Source organism: Vicugna pacos, chromosome 15, assembly GCF_048564905.1.
Source record: "Vicugna pacos chromosome 15, VicPac4, whole genome shotgun sequence".
NCBI classification, from domain to species: Eukaryota; Metazoa; Chordata; class Mammalia; order Artiodactyla; family Camelidae; genus Vicugna; species Vicugna pacos.
In genome coordinates, this window is record NC_133001.1 from 6878931 (window position 1) to 6900401 (window position 21471).

Here is a 21471-nt window from a genome sequence, read left to right on the forward strand (position 1 = left end):
CAGTTTGAGAAACTCTGTCTTTAACTTTAATAATTAACATAACCCATTCATATTTATTGTGCCATTGGTTCTTGTGACCACTTGTCCCAGTCATCAAGTGGTTGGTTGGTTGGTTGGTTAGTTAATCAAGCTTTGTTATTGCTTTCGTTTCTTTTCCTGACTTGTTCTAGAGTGATCATTTTGATTGGTCCTTTTAGTTTCTCAAGTAGTTTGGAAAGGGAGCATCCTTATCATCTCTAATTATCATTCACCTATAATATTTTATGGAAAGATTTCATTATATTTACCTTGTTAATATCAGTAATTGAATAATAAATATGACCTTCCCAACCCTACCCATAAAGGAAGAGACTTTTAGCATACCATTTTACTCTGTTCTCCATTTTACCATTTCATCCATACACATTTGCCAAGATTTTGGAAATAATCTGGAATCTCATCAGATTTTTGAATCCTTGCTTGACACCTATATTAAACTTCACAACTATTTAGACTGTGTGTGTGTGTGTTTTCTATGTTTGGCTAGAGTACATCTTTGAATAATATTAACAGTGTGTGGGCAGTACTTTCTGAGTCCTTGCGTATCTGAAATGTCTTTTCCCCTCTCATACATGAACAACAGTTGGCCTGATTCTCTTTTTCCTTATAGGTAAGCCTCCCCACCTCCCCTTGGGATCCTTCGGTACCTTTTTCTTTTTATCTTTGGAGTTCAGAGATATCCTCAGGATTTAAAAAAAAAAAACTTCTCTGTATATTTCATAAAATTATACAAGTAATACATGAATATGTTCTTTGGAATTCAAAAATATCACCAAGAATTTTTTAAAGAATATTTTTAAAGTTATACAAGTAATTCATGAATATGTTCTCTCAGCTCCAAATTCAAACAATACAAAAAAAAAATTTGAGGTTCCTCTGATGACCCTCAGTTCCAGATCCGCTCCCAGAAGTAACCTCTGACAGAAGTCTGGCAAGAACTTCCAGGCTTTGTTTCTGGGTATTTGCATGCATATGAATCACCACGAAAATTTTTGTCTTGTTTTGTATTTTTTTCCATTAAAGTATAAAAATATACTCATTTATCTACAAATAGCTTATCACACTTAGCAGTTTGCCTAATAAAGATTTTCTCCCTCCTTTCCTTCCTTTTTCCTGTTGAGTTCTCTCCCATAGTGATAGATTTAGATTTAGGTTGTTTCTGATTATTTGCTATTAGCAGTAACAGTGCTGTGAAGAATCCTTATAAAGCCCTTTTTGTGCAAGTGTGAGAATTTCTCAAGGGCCCATTCCAGAAAGTGAGTTTGCTGTGTAAAAGGCAATACACATTTAAATTGCTTATAGCTATTGCCAAATTTCTCTTCAGAAAGGCTATATTCCACCATACCTTTGTAACACTGATACTCATCTCTTTTGTGTTTTTTGTCAGTTTGCAGAGAGAAGGGCCGCATCTCATTATGGTTTTAATTTTTATTTCCCTGAGCACCAAAAAGATTTCACTTCTTTTTCTATATTTATTGGCCATTTACATTTTCTCTTCTATGAATTAGCTGTTAATATCCATTGTCCATTTTTCCATTGGCTTTATTTTCCTAATTAATTTGTAAGCTTTTCTTATATATTTTGGATATTAATCCTTTGAATTATATATATTGCACATCTTTTCTCTCAGTTATTTTTCCTTTACTCTCTGGTGTCTTTGTTGTAGAAGTTTTAAATATTGATTTTTAAAATATAATGATCTTTCCTTGGATTGATTTTTGAGTCTTGTCCCCACTTCTCACCTTTGTCTCCTTTATTAAAATGACTGGATTTGTGAGAGTTGTGTCTGGGAATCAGTTCTTGGTTGTATTTATCAATTCTTCTGTTTTCATTTTCTAATTAATTCACTTCTGCTCTTTGTTTTTTATACTATCCTTTTTCCCTCTTTTCTTTGATTTGGTTATGGTTGGGTTTTTTTTTTCTTTTTCTTTTTTTTAACTTTTTGCCTTGAATTTATTCTTAATTTATTTATTCTCATTCTTTCCTTCTAATGAAACTGTTTAGGGCTCTAAATTTGCTTCTGAGTATATTGAATACTTGGCTATGTCTAATATATTTTCATATACAGTGATCTATGTTTTTGATTTCTAAATAAGTTTGAAATTATAGTTTGAATCCTCTTTGATCAATTAGATAATCAGAAGAATGCATTTTAAATTCCAGGTAGTTGGGTTTTAAAAATATATATTATTTTATTATTATTTTCTAGTTTATCTTATTATTATTTTCTAATTTATCTTATTTTCAGAGAGTGACCTCTACAGTTTTGCCATTTGAGATTTATTATGGTTTTCTTTATAACATAGTATATGATTATATCAGTTAGGAGTAGAACCATTTGCATATAACAGAAAGTTCAAAATAACAGTAGCTTAAACAAAAAAATTTATTTCTCTCTCATTTCAAAGAAGTTTGAAGGTAGGCAGAGCCCCACAGTGTCATCAGGAACCCAGACTTCCATTTTTCTACACCATTCTCAGAGCTGGCTTCTATTGTCAGTAACCTCATAGCCCAGGATAGCTGCTGAAGTTCCAGTCATCACATCCACATTCCAGAGAGGAGAAAGAAGGGAGAAGTAAAAGGATGTATCTCCTATCTGAGTCAGTTCCCTTTAAGTAGACTTCTTCAAACTCTCAAGCAACAGTTCTGTATATATTTCATGTAGAATTTAGCTGGATATATAGCCAACCCCCAATTATAGGGATTCTTTTAGTGAAAAAGGAGAGAAGAATAGCTATAGGTAGGAAATAAGAATCTGTCATAATATTTTTTCATAAATATTCCATCAATCCTTTTAAAAAAAAAGATATGTCATTTGGCAGTATCATCTCTTCTAAACTTGGGGCTAATTCCTTATAAGAGGCCAACTGGACCCTTTCAGAATTAATGACTGCCGTCGCTGGGATAAACTAGCCAGCCCAAGGGACGCCAGCACTGTCTCTAGTTCACGGGTGTTACTGAGGACACCCTGTAGTTCCTACACTCTCCTCCTCCTATCTAAGGCAAGTCGATCAATTTGGGTCACTATGGCCTTGTAGGCATCATGGGAACTTGGGTGCTGATCCACTCCGATGTCATTCAGGGGTTCACTACTGAAGCAGGCGCTGTGAATGTCTCATCAGGCCCAGCTCTCTCCCAGCCTGGAGCAAACGTCCCTCTGTGAATGGATGTGCAGGGTGTGAGAATAGGAAGCCCCGTCCCCGAGGTCCTGTATGAACACTGGATTGAGATGAGTGGGCAGCATGACCTGGGGTGGCCTCAGTGGCACGCAGAGCCAAGATGACAGTGCTCACCTAGCCCCACTTCCATATCCTGGGATTCAGAACAGCTGGGCCAGGGGCCAGACCCCAAGAGGCGTTACTGGTTGTGGGGAATCTGTAGTCTTCCCTCTGGGCACTGTGACATGGATAAGCAATGTGAGGACTCATTGGTCCCTCTCCCTCCCGGGGCCACTGCCTCACGTAGTGTGGGAGGAGCACTGGCTGTCCCGGCCCTTCTGCCTGAGGCCCAGCTCCCACCAGCCACGCCGGCTGCCCTAAGGCCTTCCTGTCACCTGGTAGCACTGAACATCCCGGCAAATGCCTGGTCTGAAGGCTAGTGAAGGTTCCAGTCCGTGCCTTAGGGAAGCCCCTGGTGTGATAGAATGGGTAAGAAATATGCACATGCAGCAACCACTAAAATGCTCACCAAAATAGAAATGGAGTGCCAGCGAATGTGCTAGGAACTGGGTCCCTGAGCAATAAAGGGAAGGGCTAAGTAAGGCCGGCAGGTGCTTTGACTGAGACGCTTCCGGAAGCAACATCCGGCTGCCTCCTGCCCAGGTGAGCATCCCTGGCTTGACCGCCGACGCTGTTCCCGCCTTGCCTGGGAGTAGCCCTGCCCCCGTCCTGCTCACTCCCAGAGCTCGGGAGAGACGAGCTGGTTTTCTCCCAGAGGCTGGTGCCAGTTTAGTCAGCAGATTTCACAGATCTACTGGCACCCGTGTAGTGTCTTATTTTAAGCTTAACATTTGAAGATGGAAACTTTTCCCCCTTTGATGTGTGGCAAAGAGATCCCAATTTATACATAAGCATGGCGGCTAAGCCAGTGCACCAAGGCTGCTCCCGAGGCGGGTGCAGTTCGTGGCTCCCCCTTTGCAGGTACCTTCCCCAGAAGAACCTCACCAACTGTGGTCAGCTCTTTTAACTGGCATCTCTATTCCCAGGTTCCCCCTGAGAAGTGTGCTGCCCTGTGCTTTCTGTGCACGTGTGGCTGGGGAGAGGCAGGGCCAGTGTACCGGCCTCCATCCTGCATTTCCCCAACTGCCAGCCTGTACCCTGTACCCTGAGCTACCATAATGTCTCAGGTGCCAGGAACTGAGTTTCCCTTGTGGGCCTTAGTTTCTCCCGGGTGCCCAGGTGGCATCGGTGCCTCCCTTCTCAGCCCTGCCACCCCTGCCCCCCATCCCCTCCCCTGTCATTCTGGAACTCTCGGAAGTCAAGGCCCCCATCCCCCATATCCAGCTGGGAGACTGAAGAGAGCAGACAGGGAGCATCCTGGCAGTCAGGTTATGTCCAAACCAGATTTCTGTCTTGGGACATTCAGAGCTCGGACTCTACTCTGAACCCTCTCACTTTAACACTGCAGATGATCGTGTGGTCTTAGAAACCCCATTGCTCACAAGGTGCTGGTTTTAAGTCACTTTGTCTCTGGGGAGAAGAGGGGTGGACCACAGAGGGTTCACTTCATGTGAGGATTTGGCTGTGTCCCGGGGCCTTTCTGGTATCTCCCAACTCTTCTCACCCCACACTCTGCTTTTTCACATATTTCAATCCCAGGCCCAAAGTTCTTCCTGGCCATTTTAATCGGACACCAGTTATTGTGGCCTAGTTTATACCATCCAAGAGGTGTTGCTCAATTAAGCTGGAACTGACCAGTCAGGGACAAACATTCATCGGATAAAAGGTATTTTCTTTAGCTGGCAGGGATCCTCTGAACAGCAGCTCCCCTAATGCACCGAAGTGTTCCTTTTCAGATCACTAGCTGCAGAAATCAGAAGATGGAGACAAAGTAGAAGGAAAAAGCAATTTGTTGAGTACTAGGGCCTGTGGCAGGTCTTTTGAAAATGAAGAGGAACATTTTAGATTTGAGTGAGTCGGTGTGGAGGGAGGGTACGATGCCAAAGGACTGTTGCTTTACCGCTGGGGACTCCCAGGTATGTACGAAGTGAGTGTCATATGGTTTCACTCCTCTGACGCTTCTGGAAGCTCTCAAGGAAGACAGACTTTAAACAGATACTTACTACTGAGATGAATACTGCAAAGAAGGCAGGCAGGGTGCTGGAGGATGTATAACGGGAGGCCTAACATCATGGGGGGTCAGGGAAGGCTTCCTGGAGGAAGTGACAACTAAGTTGAAACTGGGAGGATGAGGAGGGATTAGTCAAGTGGAGATGGGATGGAGGGTGGAGGAAACAGTTTTTTCTGCAATTACTTTGCCAAGCAAGATCATTCTGTACCTTGTCATCTGCCCCTGACTTACGTTTCATCACCCAGTTGTTTTGACACACAACCTGTTTTCCCTCTGGATTTTCTGTGCTTTTAAAAAGTTTCCTTTCTCCTATTAGTTGAGCCACTTTTGCATGGGTGGCAGCCAAGGGACTCAGGGGTTGCTCAGTTCTCTCTGAGTCCCAGGATCACAGTACACTCCTCTGTCCTTGTCTTCAGCTGTTCATGTCTCACTTCTGGCTAAGCAGATTAAGATATGTGGTGGTGCCTCTCTCTCAGACTGAGGCCTCATCTCTCTGCAGAGGTTAGAACACTCTGAAGGAGGAGGCTTGAAGTGAAATGTGATTTTTTCTTATAAGCCAGTTGCCATATGGGTAGGATTGGCCCCATTCCTTATTCTGTCCAGATACGAGGCTCAAGCACAAACTTCCCTTCTTCCTGGACCAGCAGGGGTGGCCCCAGAGTTGGGCTAATGGTTACCAGGAGGAGTGGGTTGACAGGCTGCTAGGCTGCTAGCAAAGATATAATTCAAGGTACATTGAATGGAACAGAATTTTGCCCAGGAAGGACAGAATATTCATTCTTCATATAATCCTTGTATCAATCAGCTATTGCAAGAATAGTGCTGTGTAACAAACATCCACAAAATTTCATTGCAGCCACAAGCACTTATTCTTAGGGATCTGTAGTTACCTGAGGTTTGGCTGGTCTAGACTGGGCTTGACTGAAGCAGTTCTGCATGTCTGGGGTCAACTGGGAGTCAGCTCGCCAAGGCTGGACTCTGCTTCTCATGTCTTATCCCCCTTGGACCAGGACACTAGTCACTGCATGCCTCCTCTTGGCAATGTTAGAAGCACGGAGGGCCAGTAGAGACACCTGAACCCTCTGAGGCCTGGGCTCAGAACTGGCACACTGCCACTTCCTCCCATGTGACTTTGGCCAAAGCAGGTCATGTGGCCAAGCAACAGCAAGAGTGTGGGAACACATTCCTCCCCTGGCAAGGGTGTGGGTGTAGGGAGGAGTGAAGAATCAGGACCCAAAACTCAATCTGCCCCTCTCTCCAAAGGCCGACACCCCCATGTGATTGGACTTAAATAAAAGGAATAAGGAAGAGATGGGCAGTGGTGGTTATTGCCACAATCCCTGACCAAGAATTTAATGTTCTTCATAATAAATTAGCGATGTTCTTCTAGTGAGTGGTGTGGGCCCAGCTTTGTGCTGAGTGCTTTGGGGAGCATCAGAAAGAAAAGCCCTGATTCTGCCAGCAGGAGCGCACCATCCTTTGAGGGATAAGCCTTGGGTTCAAAGACAAGTTGGGGACTAAATGATGCTCAGCTGTGTAATGTGGAGTTCAGAGACAGAAGGAGAGGAATGTTACTAACACCTAGTGAGCACTTGCTGTGTGCAAGACACTGTGCCAGATTCTTTCTGTCCTTTACTTCCTTTCGTGGTCATCCGGAGAGGTACCAGGATTGCCCCCATTTAACAGATTAAAAAGCTGAGGCACAAAGAGCTCAAGTAACTTGTGCATGGTCAGACGGCGGGTAAATACCAGAACCAGGATTTAAGTCCAGCTCCTCCTGCAACCAAGGCTGAGTGTTGATCACCAGGGCCTGTGGCCGGCCACCCGAGGGGAAGGGGAAGCAAAGGTAGACAGCTGTATGGAGAGGACAGCTGTCAGGGGCTGGGAGCTGTGGAGGGGACCCCAGTCATGTTATGAACTATAAATGGGAGCAAAGATAGGATGTGCGATTTGGCCGAGGTCCTGCAGCAAGATAGGGTGCAGGCTGGGCTGGAAATTCTGGCTGTTGGCTCTCCTTCCACATTCCCTGGTCCCAGCCGCATTCTGGGCGCTCTCCACCCGCTGCGCGGCCACGCCTGCAGCGTCTCCCTCTTGGAAGAGGTGCAATCCACTGGCATTGGAGCTGGTGGACTGGCTCCCTCTCTCTGCTCATCTCTTTCCTCCTTTCCCCTGCCATGTTCTGGAAAGGGCAGCGTGAGGGAATGTGGGCAGGTTGCACCAGAGATATACATCTGAGAACTGAAGGAACATTTATTTTTAATTTAGACTTAAAAAGAAAAAAAGGAAGTTATAAAATATCTGCTCTTGCTCCTGGGATTGTGCAGATGGTGCTGCGTGTTGCCTAATACGGAAGGGGGCTGGCACCCGTGTGCTTGTGGCCCCACCAGCCTGACTGTAAGACCTGCAAGGCGCGATCCCTGCTCCTTGTGCTTGGGCCTCAAGTGGCTCCCTTGGGCCCCGCCTGATGTTCCGCTGCCTTCTCACCTCACCCTCCCTGGACTCCTGGCTGCGGATTTCCCGAAACTCAACTCTTCCTTCATCGAGGCCAGTCTCTCAGCTCTTCCCCCTCCCAAGAGCACGCCCGCGCATACACCCCTCAGCTCCACCCTACTGCCTCCCTTGGCAGATAGCCAGAGCACCCTGACCTCTCCCTTCCTGAACTCCTGGGTGGATGTTAGAATTGATCAGTTTTACACACATCTGAGTACCTGCTTAAGCCGTCTTGTCATTTTCACGCCCGGGTGTTATAAAGGACGTTCTCAGACATTTTCCTGTTTGGTCTTTGTGTTCATTGCCGTTGGGTGCTGTGTATTCCTCTCCTCCGGTGATCTCCACTGGGAGCGGTGTGCAACTTGGTGCACAGAAGATGCTCGAAAATGGGCATGGAATGTGGCTTTTCCCTTGTCCTCAGGGGGATGAGCTAGAGAAGAAACCCCTAAAATCAGAGAGTCGGGGACCCCAAGCCAGGAATCAGGAGACCTGACTCTTTCTCTAGTTCGCTTTGGAGCCTTGGGCAGATCACTGAATTTCTCAAAGCCTCAGTTGCCCCATTTACAAAATATAGAAAGTAATCTCTATTTTATCTGAGCCCCAGAGTTATGATAAGAATCATGGTGACATAAGGAGAAATGCTTAGCAAAATCAATCAACTGATCGGCCTCTTTAAGAAAGCGTTAAGGGGTCCAAGGTACCCAGCGCGGATATCATGCCTCTGTTAGGGCACAAATTTGGGACAGAGGCTGGTCATGTTGGCCAACAAGGTGAAAAGATCACTGGTTACACTGTGTGAGTGTGTGTGTGTGTTACGTAGCCTGGGTACTAGTTTGGTTTAGTTTAGGGCAGTGGTTTGTTCTGGAGAAGACTCGATAGCCCATAAAAAATGCATGCCACAAAAAAGAAAAAACGAGTGAAGGTGAAAATGAGACAGAAGGAAGTTTAGGGAAGGAAAGATAAGATGAAGCCAGAAGTGACATTTAAACACAAAGCACGTGCAGCGAGGTCTCTATACTTGGCAGATGTGGGCCGTGGGGATGTGGCCGGAGCTCCCTGACAGTCAGTGCAAAGAGAAACATAGTTAAATGCCCAGTGTCCGCAGGACAGATGCAACACAGATGTTCAGACGCATACATTTCTGATCTGGAGACCAGAAAAATTTCCCCCAAGAGGATTCATAGAGGGGACCTTGTGACATAATGAGCAGCAAGTGTCCTGGACATCAGTTACACACAGTGAGTCCCATGAGCCGCATCTCATGACATTCCTGGTGGCCCAAGCACAGTTTTGGGGTGCAGTGGGGGTAGGGGGGAGAAGACAATGTCGTTCATAACACACTGGTGTTATATAAACCAGCAGATTAGAGGGAGTGATGGGCTGTGTTCCCAAGAGTGGAAAACAGCTTTTATCTCCTGGGCTTTGGGAGGCAGTCAGACATGCGCACGTGTACACATACATCCGCGTGTACTCACATGCGCACGCGCACACACACACCCACTGGCTCACAGTGTTCCCTGCTTCACGGCTCCTTAAGCTCAGCTTCTTCTCTATGGTCTGGCTCCTTCCTGACGGGGGTGCTAGGAAGGGAGCCTGGGTCCCCTGGGATTACTTCTTGCTGGGTTGGTGGGGGGCAGTCCCTTTACAGACAATGAGACTATCTGCATTGATTTCGCATCTACTCCTTGGAACCTAAGAATAGAATTTAAACTGAGGTAGCACCTCCAAAGTCAGCCCTTCACTCTATAGTAAGAAAGCTAGAACCCCAAAGGTAGGCTGTCTTCTGCTGGACAGGGACTGAGCTGAGGCTGAGGCCCACGGTCTCCTGATTCCCACTCCAGCAACCTAAGCTGTCATTGCAAAGGACAATCGAATTGGGATCTTATTTGGGGGAGAAAAATATCATAAGATAATTCCTCCTGGCGCTATGGAATGGCTTTCCGTTGTGTAATTTTATTCAAACTGATATGGGCCAATAAATATAACTGTGTGTGCGTGTTCGCTGTTTTAAAACATTTTAATGTTTAAAACATGATTGACTAATGCTGCTAAGGATGTCTAGAATTTGATTTACTGCATAGAATTGAATGTTTGTACTTGCTCCTTGCGGAAATTCTTGCCAAAGAGCCATTTTATCTACAGGAATAATAAATAAGTCAATATGTAGATGGTTGTGCACATTTTTTTTCCATATGCAGTGATGCTTGGGAGATGTTATTTTGCACACAAGCACTTCAGAGGTAAACTTGGGAGGTTCACGTGGGTCCCTGAAGCCCAAGACTTGGCCAGTGTCGAGATCAGGCAATTTGTCTTGACTTAAACCAAAAAAGCAAAGTCACTGAGTGTAGGTCTTAGGTGATATTTGGGCGTTACGAATAATAGATTCTCACCTGTACAACCAGACTTGGCCATATGTGTGCATTTGTTCATTCATTCACTCGTTCAACAAATACTCATTAGACATCTATGTTTAATTCAATAGCGTAAACATAGTGTAAGTTTTGCTTTGTGGGGGCCCAGAGATAACATACAAATTTCCCTAACCTGTCTTTGTAAAGTACTTCAGGCCTTTGAACTGGTTTTTATTTAATTCTCACAAAATTCCTATTGGCTGGATAAGATGTGAAGGAGCTGGGTTAATTGGGTGGAAGTGAAGGTGCTCCTTTTGTTTGCTGATTTTTTTTTTATTGTTTCCCCGCCCACCAATGATGAAAAGACGCATGTCCACGGTTAAAAAGAACACAGAAATATTTAGGAAGAGTATGAGAAAGTATTGTGTAACCTGACCTCCAGGGACACCTGCGTGCTGTGTTACAAGTGTTTTCACGGCTGGAGATACGATTATGTATGTGTGTTTGCGTATATGGATAGGTCATATGTATGGATGTGCATCATATATCAAATATATGGTGAGTTTTTTTCTTTGCAAAAATGGGCTGGTGCTGTAATACAGTTCTGCAGCTGGGTTTTTTGGCGTGTAGCATCTCACCGTGGGCAGCAGTTTGCATGTACACCCCGTCCACGTCCGTGGTACGGATCCAGCTCACTTTTGCTCACGGCTGTGTCGCTTTTCTTTGCAAATTGTAGGGCATTCCTTTTGTCTTCTTCAGGCGTTTCCTTCTCTCTCACAGATGGTCGGCCTTCTCTTGCCCCACCAGAAACTGGCGTCCACTGTCTTCTGGCTGGTAACCATTTCCCTGCAAACAGAGGGCTCCCAACAGATGCTGATTAGAACCCCCTGTCCCAGTGTCCCCTCCCCATCCAGGCCCCCCGGAGAAAGCCACCCCTCTTCCCACTCCTCCCCTACCCAGGAGCCACTGGGAGAAACCCCAGGACTTGGGGCCCCGCTGATCAGGTCCCAGCAGCTCAAGCCTTGGGGCACTATGTGTCCTCTAACCTTTGCATGGAGGTGATGAGAGCTGGCTGGTGCCCTCACCTGGATGCTTGTCCGATGGCCTCATCGTGACATCAGCCTCCCCCGTATCTGTGGGGCAGGTTGATGCATCTTCAACCCCAAGGGAGTGAGATGGGTGGAAAAGCATTGCAGACCCTGGTCTCTGCCCTTGGAGACAGTCCGGGTTGCAGCTCTCTGAAAACAGCTGAAGCTCCGTGTGTGTCTGTGTAGAGAAAGAGAGGCAGGAAGGAAAACCTGTCTGTCTTCAGGATGAATTATCAGAGTCTTCCCTGAAAACATCTCCTAACAGTGTCGGTGTCTGGGCACTGCTGGTGCTGCCAGACTCTGGGTTGGGGTATTTTTGAAAGATGCTCAGGGCTGTCAGCCATTCCAGGAGCCTAAGTGTCCACCTTCTGTCCAGTAAGTAATAAGGATGACATGGCAAAGGCAGCAGGGCCCATTTGGGGCATAACTGCCATAACGCCAGGGGGGTGACCGTCTCTGGATTGAGAGGAACTACTGGGCTGGGTGGGACCAGTGTGTTGGTTTGTCAAGGACTGGGGATTTTTGGTGCTAAAACCTGCCCAGTCCTGGCAAACCAGGATGGTGGGTGGGCCGTGCTAACTTGTGGATGGATGGAACCACCACTAACTAGAGACCCGTGGCTTTCTGGAGGCGTGTGGCCTCCCAGGCCCAGGCCTGGCTTCCAGGGAGGTGACCACACCTCCCCTGACGACTCCTCCCCCGTTGCCTTTCAGTGGCTGAACCAGAGCCACAACGCTTGTGTCAACTATGCAAATCGCAATGCTACCCAGGTGAGCAGCGCAGACCACTGCCTGTGACGGGCTTCAGGCTGAGGGAGCCTTCCCCCGACTACAGGGTGCTCAGGGCTGCCTCCTCTGGGAGACACCGCCAGGCCTTCAGAAGGGACCCCGCTGGGGAGGGGCTGAAGTGACAGTGGCCCGTAACATGGGAGTGTGGAGGAGGCAGTGAAAAGGTACAGCTCCGCTGGCTTCAGAATTCTCCTGGGGCAGCTCTTATACCCGGGTCTAGGGTCAGGACAGTATCAGCCACAGGGAGACTGAATTCCCCTAAAGCTTCCTCCATGCTTGCCTGGAAGCTGCCTTGGTGCCCCAAGACTGCTGGCTGCAAAGAGAAAGGGATGCTCTTGAGGGTGAGGGTCAGAGAGGACCAGCACATCCTCCCCAAAGTCCCCTGCACTCCTGGGACGAGCTCCCAGTGGAGGCCCAGTCACCCTTCTCTTGTCTAGGAGGAGGCTGGGCACAGCTGCCTCTCCCCTCTCTCGATCCTCCCACACTTCCTTCCAAAGGCAGCAAGAGGAGAGGGGGAGTCTAAGTCCCTGGGGGGCTGTCAGTTTGGGGAGGAGAGGGCCTGGGCATTTCTCACCTTGCGGGGAGTGATGGGGGAGTTACGAGCTGGCCTGGGAGGTAGGGACTTCAAGGGGATGATACGCTGAGGACACCCCCCTCCCCCCGTCTAAACCTTCAGTGCACGCCTGACTCATGAGCAACTCGGCTCGGATGGCTCCCGTCCACCTTAAACCAAACATCTCCAGGATTGCTACCATAGCAGAGTTAAAGGCCAGTTCCTCAGCTCTTTCTTAATTTTCTGTGTTGCACCTTGGAATCCATTTCCCCATGGAAATGTGGAACAGCTGTCGTCTGTTGGCCTGGAAGCCCAGCTTGGTTGGCCTGGCTGGTGAGAGCCACCGTGACACTGCCATTTCCACCTGGAAAGAGCTCTGCGTGCCGAACTTGCAACACTTAGTCTTCCTGAACTGGATCCTCTTGCCCAGCCACAAATGACCCCTTGCTGATTTCAATCTCCAGCCAGTGGTGTCTACCAACGACCTTTCTAGAACAGGGCAAAGTGCAGTGGGCCCTGTGGCATCTCCCAGGACATTGCTGCCCAGTTTTCCCTTGTGCGGACTGAGCTGAGGGAGGCCTAGACCCCTCTGGCTCCCAGAGAGGCTAGCTTCTCCCCTTCCCCTCCAGGCTGGCGGGCAGGAAAGCCTCCGGGGGCTAGGGCGTTAGCAAGGGTGAGGTGTGGGAGCTTTGGGCACGCAGGGGGCCTGAAATTCTGTCTCTGTCTTCCAGCCTTTACCTGTGTCCAAGTTCATTCAGGGCTACCTGGGAGCTGTCATCAGTGCCATCTCTACTGGTGTGAGTAACCCCGCACTCCACGTCCCCCATCCTCTCCATCCAGCTGCCCTGCGGTTGCACCACCCAGCATTCTCAGACCAGACCTTGTCTGAGGGTCGGGGCCAGGCACGGGGCGTGGGAGACAGAGGTTTCTGTGTGGGAGCCATCACGGAAGGCTTTTTAGGCAGAGAAGAATAGACCCCAGTGACATTTTCACAGAGGGAGAGCACGAGCTGGTGCTCTGGGTTTGGGAGAGCAGGCAGGGAGGGGAGGCGGTGCCCATGGGCCGCGGGAAGGGCTGCACACTCCAGCTGGGGCTGCACCCTTCTCAAAGGAGCTGGTCTTCATGCTCAGTAAAGCAGCTGATGCAGGAGCGGAGGGGCTCAGGATCCATCCGCAAGGTTGGTCCAGGTGTCAGCTCCCCTTTGCTCTTGGCCTGAGTTGCCCGGGTCCCCTCTTCGTGGCCTTGGTCATGTGGTCACATGTCCAAACCCTTCTGGCGTCCTGTGAATTCCTCAACACAAGGGCAGTAGGCTCATTCCGAATCCCACAGGGCTTCGAGGATATAGCAGACACTACGTATGGGAGGTCTGTAGATTGTATGAGCATAAGGCTGTGTCCCGGATGAGGGCAGAGGGCACGTGGCCCAGCGAGGGGCCTGGGCCAGAGCCAGGGCGGAAGCCCAAGCTCCCAGGACCTTGGTGTGTTCATGTCACCCCCGAGCCCACCTCCACCTCCACCTCCATCCGGTACTCTCCGGATCCCGGCGGCATGTCTCCTGTAGCCCACTTCGGAGGGCAAAGGTCACTGCACAACTTTGTTATTTTATTCATCACACCATAAACACAGGTAACTGGTAAGAAAAAATAATTCGGAAATGCAACATTTAAAAACACTCGCATATAACCAAAAATTTCACATATAATAATCTTTTGGTAAAACCTACTTTTCTCACCTTTCCCATGTCCTTAAGTAAATGGAATGATTGCTCACACCTACGTACTCACGCATTGTACCTACCGCTCGCCATCATGTATTTCACTGTTCTCCTGAAACGGGGCTTTGGGGCTGTTCTGGGATGGCCTCATTTACTCTGCTCTCACGTGGACCAGGTCACCTCCAAAAAGCTGTTAGGGCGGGGGGGCCCATTTGGTGCCCAAGATCACTCTGCTTCCCTGAATCCTGATGTCTTGGCCCAAGCATGAAGCAGACACTGCGGAATCTATTCAGATGCTCATCAAGAGTCTGCTGAGGGGAGGGTGTAGCTCAGTGGTAGAGCGCATGCTTAGCAGGCACGAGAATCTGGGTTCCATCTCCAGTATCTCCATTAAAACCAACCAACCAACCTAAATTTCACCTCCCCCCCAGCAAAAAAAAAAAAAAAAAAAGAATCTGCTAAATAACTTCGCTCTAGTGGTCCTGCAACCCAGCATGCGACTTCATTTGAGGGCCATACAAATTGGGGATCTCTGATTCTGGAGGGTGGCTGACCAAGGTCAGGGGCTCTTGTGAGAGAGGGGAGGACTCTTGTCACCTCCTTCCTGCTCCTGTGACAAGAGGAGCTTATCACTCTGCCTGTTTTAGCAGCTTGAAAATCCCATGTTCCTTCTTTGAAAGTTAAAGGAAGATGCCGATGAGCCAGGAGGAGGAAGCCGTGGCTCTGGCTGGGATGGGCTCGAGGGGAGGGGTCGCTGTCCCAATGGGACATCTTCCTCCTGCAGGCCTGCGGCTGCGGGAATGAGGACACAGCTTCTTCCCAGGCTCCGGGCTCTCTGCGTACCCAGTCCTCACTGTCCCACCCAAGGGGCCTCAGTCATTCCATCGCAACCACTTCACAAGGCCAGAGCTAGCCCAGATTGTGGGGTGGGGCGTCTGACGCCCCAGCCACAGTGTTACTGGGGGCTTGGGCCCTCCAGGGCTCTCAGAGCCAAGGTCTTACCCGCAGGGATGGGGGCCTCACACTGGGCTGCCGCGGCCCCCAGCGGGTGTGTCTGTGCTGGGGACACCCTCCTGCCTCCTCCCAACCCAGCCGCAGACCCCCTCAAGGTGGTGTTCCCTGACCCGCCGGCCCCAAGTCCTAGAAACTTCTGTCTCTCCTCAGTTACGCGCGTGTCCTGTCCTCTCATTGTCACACTGGATTTCAGGTTAGCCAGGGACAGGCCGGTGTCTTCTCCCCCACAGAGGGGGCCTGGGGCTGCGCTCCATAAATACTTGTTAATTAGCTGGCTGGTCGATCGCTGGCCTGGAGGCCTCTCTGCGCTCCATCCCCGAGTGGCGGCGTCGCTCTGCCTGCCGTTTCCACACAGTGAGGGTCTAACTCCGGCAGATGGAGCGGAGTTTCTGACTTGGAAAATTTGCAGCTTTTGCTTGCTTTTCTTTTGTACGTGTAAATCACAAAACCGCCAAAGAAAGAGGCTTTCTTTTCTTTTCTTTTCGCTTGTTCTCTGGAAGCCCAGGCCCCACGGCCTCATTAACTGATCTCTGCTTCAATTAGTGACAAATCCTCCCCTGCCCAGGGGGGGCCTGTTAGGAGGAGATGACCTGCAAACAAGTGTCACGGCCCCAGTGGTTGGCCCGGCTCTGGCATTAATTAAAATGAGCCCCTACAAGCAGGCGGCGTGGATGGGGGCTGACAGGCCGAGGGCAGATCCCAGGGACTGAGGACCAGCTGGGGGGGAGGCCAGGTCCGGGGGGTCCAGCCTTCTCTCCGGGAGAGCCCTTTTCCCCTCACAGAAGAGCCCCTGACCCTGGCCAGCAGCCCCAAGAGTCAGGGGTGCCCAGCGCGCATGCCCCCTAACTGCATCTCATGCTGGTGGCAGGGCCACTGGCGGGGGCTTAGCAGCCTTTTGGTGAACCCTCTAAATAGATTTGGCAATGTCTGGCTTCATGCTCGGGAATAAAAAAGAAATTTCGTCTTAAGTTATTTTTGAAAACTAGCAGTTTGTGTCTTTTAACAAAGGAAGCTCTGTCAGCGCTCACTGTGCTTGAGTTCGGGTGTCTGCTGAGCACGTCTGTGTCACCCCCACGAGCCCCGGCCACCGGAGGGGGGCCCATCACTCCCTTCGGGGGGCACTGTGTGCCAGGCACTTTGCAGGTGCTGGGGGCCCCCCAAGATGCCGAGATGGGAGCTGACAGTACTCTGTGGTGTGACCATAATTAAGATGAAGGTGGCTCCTGGGCGTGCTGGGAGCGGGGGGAGGGCCCCTCATTCGCACAGGGCTGCCTCTTGTAAGGCAGACTCGAGAGAGGCAAAGGCAGGGCTGGGTGTTCCAGAAAGAGGGTCCAGCACACAAAGAGGCACGTAGGAGGGGAGCATGACAGACTCCGGAAGCCATCAGAGAATGGGTGTGGCTGCCATGTAGGGAGTGATGGTGATGAGGTGACGATAAAGCGGGGTGGGGGTGGGGTCGTGAGTGCCTTGCTCAGGAGTTGGGAGAGTCATGCCAGGAACCCCTGCCTGGGCTCAGGGACCCAGGGCATTGCAGGGGGTGCAGGCAGAAGAGGGCTGGGGCAGAGGTCGTGGGGGGTTGGCAGGCCCAGAAGATGGATCAACTCGTGGACACGAGGTCCTGGATGAGAGGGGGCTGGAGAGGAAGGCTCAGGGCTAATGTCCCATGTGGACAGTCAGGAGCTGGATGGTGGAGCCAGAGCGTGGGAGTCGCTTCCTGCCTGGTCCTCAGATCTTCACCTTCAGCTGCTCCCAGCTGGCCCACGACTTTCCCTGCTGGAGAAGCACTGACCTCTGTTCCTAAAGGGCCTGGGCCCTGGAGGAGCCTTTCTGTGCAGGATGCCGTGATTATCTGTTAACCTAGACAGTGGGGTGCAAGGAGGTATCCCAGGGGACCATGGGCTGAACCAGTCCCCATCGCAGCTCCCATTGCTTCCTGGAGCTCCAGGTCCCCATGATGGTCAGACTGGCAAATAATCATAATGGCGAACCCTTATGGGGGGTCCACAATGTGCCAGACACTGTTCAGGTGTCCATCTCCTAAAATACACCCTGAGCTAGCCCCTGGACCACAGGAAACACCAAACGAGGACACTGAGGCACAGAGGTGAAGCCAGTGACAGAGCTGGGATTCAATACCAGGCTTAACCAGACACTATTCTGCTAACAAAAGGACACTTTTTCTACCTGCTCCCCTGTAGTGTCAGGAGGTGGGAAAAGCTAAGCAGTGCTCTTGGCTTCACGTTGGAGGAGCTGTTACTATAGCTTCTAGTAGACAAGTCCCACCCCGATACCCTGAGAACAGTGGGGACTGAAAGAAAATTTTTGAGGGGCTCTTTAAGTATAACAAGAGGTTGCGCCTCCACCTACCTTCGTACTTGGTTCCCGGGCGTTCTGCAGGACTGCACCTGGCTGGCCTCGTGCTTGCGGGTGTAGCTCAGGTCCGGGGTGCACCTCCGGCTGCCCTCCGTGGTCCGGGGTGCACCTCGGCCCAGCTATTCTTCTCTGAGCCTGATGGAGGTAGGAGGCCGACAGCCTGAGGATTCAGACCAGCCCGTGTTCTCACTGCTGTCACTCTGTGCGGCTTCCAGGTTGGAGGGCCTTTGTATGGACCCCATATCAGAATCCGCAGTGTTCTGAGCCCTGCAGATGGTGATGCTGGCAGTGGCAAGTCTGATGGGAATATTGGCCCCACATCTGTTCTGGGGAGGACAAGTTATTGTCCCTTCCTAGAGGGCAAGGGTCTGATGTAATTGGTTTTCCAGTAGGTGGTCGGCAGGTTCCTGTGGAGCGTGGTCCAGGAGTCAGGGTTGGTCACTGTTGCAGCAAAAAAAGCCACACAGCTGCAGCCAGAGCTGACTGGCGTGTGAACCTGTGCATAGCTCTGTCCTGGCCACCTTGACCCTTTGGTCTTGAGCCTGTTGCCAAGCAACAGGGTGGCTGGGGTTGCAGGACAGCTGACCTCCACAGAGGGTCAGGGGTCCACTTAGTTATTACCCAGAGTTTCTTCTACAATGCACGCCCTCTGGTGGGCATTTTTGGTACCTCACAGGTTCCTTGACCTGCCCCAGCCTTTGCCCCACTAGGGCCCACAAAAATCCCTGGCCATTTGGTTACATTATTATCTCTCACCCAAGAGCAGATCTCAGTTCTGACCTCATGCCATCCCTCCTTCCAGACATGCCCCTTCCACTGTTCTCCAGGGCCCCTTGGACTCCCTTGTGGAAGAAGCTGGTGGAGTCTGCAGGGCCAGTTACGAGGAACGTGGCATTTCATGCTCCTGAAGCCTGCCGAGTCCCCTCCCTTCTTACCTGGCTGCCTCCTGCTCTCCCTCAGGGCTCAGTTGAGCATCCCCTTTCTCAGAAGCCTCATAGCCCTGGGGGCTGCCCCCTCAAGGCCCTTCCTCCTGGCAGAGGGGATGAACTGTCCACTCAGGTGGCCTTAGACCTATGTGTGCAGCATCTGGCCCCACCGAGCTGCGTTTGCCACGGTGGACAGCAGTGGCTGCCCAAGGCAAGTCCTCTTTGTGGCTCTTTTTTTTTCCTGCCTCAGAAATCATTCCCTTGATTTATCTAGAAACATTCATTAAGGACATACTCATTTCACCAGGCATGAGACATTCAGTGAGGAATAAGAGAATATATACAGGCCCTGTGCCCAGCACTTGGGGCCTGTTGGGAGAGATGGATATTTAGTAAAGAGGCCGCAGGTAAAAATGCTTCTGTTCAATTCTGTTTTTCCTAACATGCATGCGTTACTCTGATTCCCTACACGTTAAGAAGGCAAATGGAGATACTTAGGGTCTGTGCTAGGTACCTGGAATGAAGAGTTCCAGGTTCTGCAAAAGGCTGAAAAATGGGAGCCCTGAGCAAAAAGGAGGCCTCTCTGCAGGCCTGACATTTAAGCTGAAAAGTGAGGAAGCCAAGGGAGGGCTTGAAGGTCATGGAGAGCAAGAAGGAGGGAGGGAGAGAAGGGAAGAGGGACTGGGCTCATTGGAGGAGCTGGATGGTGATGAGGTGGCTGAAGCCTTGCACCCTGGCCAGGCACTCATGCAGGGCCATGTGAATCTTTAAGTGCAGTGAAAAGCCACTGAAAGGCTGATGCACGTTGATATCCAATTTTAGAAGACCACTCTGGCTGCTGTGTGTAGAGTGGATTAGAGGGGCCAAGGGTGCGAGCAGGGACCCCAGGTAGGAGGTGGATGGTTGTCCAGGGAGAAGTGATGGGCACTTAAGCTAAGTGGTGGGAGCAGAGAGAGAAGTTGCTGCATTCAACAGATCCAGCAGATTAGAACAGGGAGCTCTGCGTGATGCCTGGACGGGGGCACGAGAGGCTCCCGTCCAGGTAGAATCCTAGGTTTCTGGCTTGAGGAGCTGAGCTGGGAATGGGAGAGGCAAATAGAGTGTGGGTGGAGGAGGAGCAAATAGCCTTTGTGTGCAGGGTGTGCAGGTGGAGTGCCTGAAGCCCATCGAGACAGAGGCATCCCACAGGGGCCCGATGTGTGGGCTGGAGTGTAGGACACAGCCTTGCTGGTGCAGGCATTGCTCCAGCCGCATCCGATGTCTCCTCGCCGGCCTTGCAGAAGCTGGGCTGCTGTTGGCTTGGAAGGACCTTCATCCTCCAGCCATCAGCCGTGTAGCTCACAATGCTGAAGGTCTCGCATCAAGGAGCTCCCACCCCACCCAGTTTTTGTGCTGGTCAACGCTCATCTCCGTTGCGGGGAATTGCCAGGAAGCCGGTCTTCCCTCTTCTTCTCTGACCCTGTCAGATGCTCATGGCAAATTCATCGGCCTGGGAGCCAGAGCTTGGAGAGAGGTGGTCAGAGGAGGTCCACTGCTTCCTCAGGCCACGGCTGGTGTCCCACTGGTCCTGGGCCCTGGCTTCTCCCAGGACCCCTGTCTGCTGGCCACACGGGGAATTCTTTTGCAAAATCCACACCCTGTTTGTTTTCCCCTCCACCAAAATGGAGCCCCCTGTTTGGTTAATTTCTATTTTGTGGCTTATCTGGAGGCTGTTATAAAAGACCCTGGGGGACCCTCAGCAGTGATTGTTCCATGTCTCATTATCTTTCCTGAACCCGATTATTAGCTCAGATTTTTCTGATCGCTAGCTGCTGTTCATGATGAGTTGTGTGCCATTAATGCCAGCTGGTTCCCTTAAACAGGACCCACCATGCCAGGGAAAGCGAGCTGGCATTCAGAGCCACCAGCCACTTGGCTTTTTAATTTTAATGGGCTCCACCAAATGTTCCAGGCCAAAGGGTACCCAAGGAACCAGAACAGACGGCTCCCAGCCCCCAGTCTGCAGCCCACCCTGGTTCCTTCCAAGGCTGAGGCCATGCTAGCTGCTGGGACAGTAAGGTCTGGATGGGGGGCCTCCCCTGTATTTGTGCCTTCCTGCCACCAGACCCATCCTTGGTGAGTGGACAGGGTGACCTCTCCGGCTCCTGGCGGGCTCTCAGCTACACACGTGCCCAGGCCTTGGCCCCACGTGGCTGGACCCAGCCCCTTCCCGGGGCTCAAGCACGTTGGCCATGCACTTAGAAAAGTGCAGTGCCTAACTAAATCTCACCCGTTCGTGTTGGGGAGATGCTGGTAGGCTTCGGGGAAGGGGAGGCCAAAAGAGACTCTGGACCCAGGCATTGTTTTCTCTTTCCTCCTACCTGGGGTGGGGAAGACAGGCTGGGTCACTCACTCGGGGCTGTGGGAAGGGAAGGCTTGAGGGCCGGAGGCAAGTCTGAGTGCTTGCTCTAACCACCGGCCACTATTCCTTCCTGCCCTCCGGCCACCCTCCAGCCCTGCCTGCCCCCAAGAGGCTGTTGGCGGAAGGGTTCGAGCTCCCTGCTGGCTTCTCGGAGAACTCCTGCCCCGCATTCCTCCAGCCCTGCCTGCATCTTTCCAAACAAATATGTCGGGTTTTGAGCCCAGGCCTGCTGTTTCCTAGCCGCCCAGGAGGAGGTGGTTCGAGGGCCTGTCTCCTCGGCCTGGAGCTGCCTTCCACTCCTCTGGGCCCCAGCTCCAAGCCGGTCTTTTCAGGGCGCTAGCTTTAAATGGTATGTCAGATGTTCCCCTTTGAGACGGAAGACAGCTGGAAAGTAAACAGCAAAGTGGTTGAGGGCAGGGCTTTGGAATTAGCAGACCGTGGGTCTG

At 50.6% G+C, this 21471-nt stretch overlaps 1 protein-coding gene across 1 annotated transcript in view; it reads left to right on the forward strand.

The window, feature by feature from the left end:
• SFXN5 (sideroflexin 5) overlaps positions 1-21471 on the forward strand; it is a 110600-nt gene that overhangs the window by 49226 nt on the left and 39903 nt on the right. Inside the window, 3 exon segments of the mRNA XM_006201565.4 lie at positions 10950-11003; positions 11971-12027; positions 13330-13395. Coding sequence (XP_006201627.2) covers positions 10950-11003; positions 11971-12027; positions 13330-13395 — 177 coding nt within the window.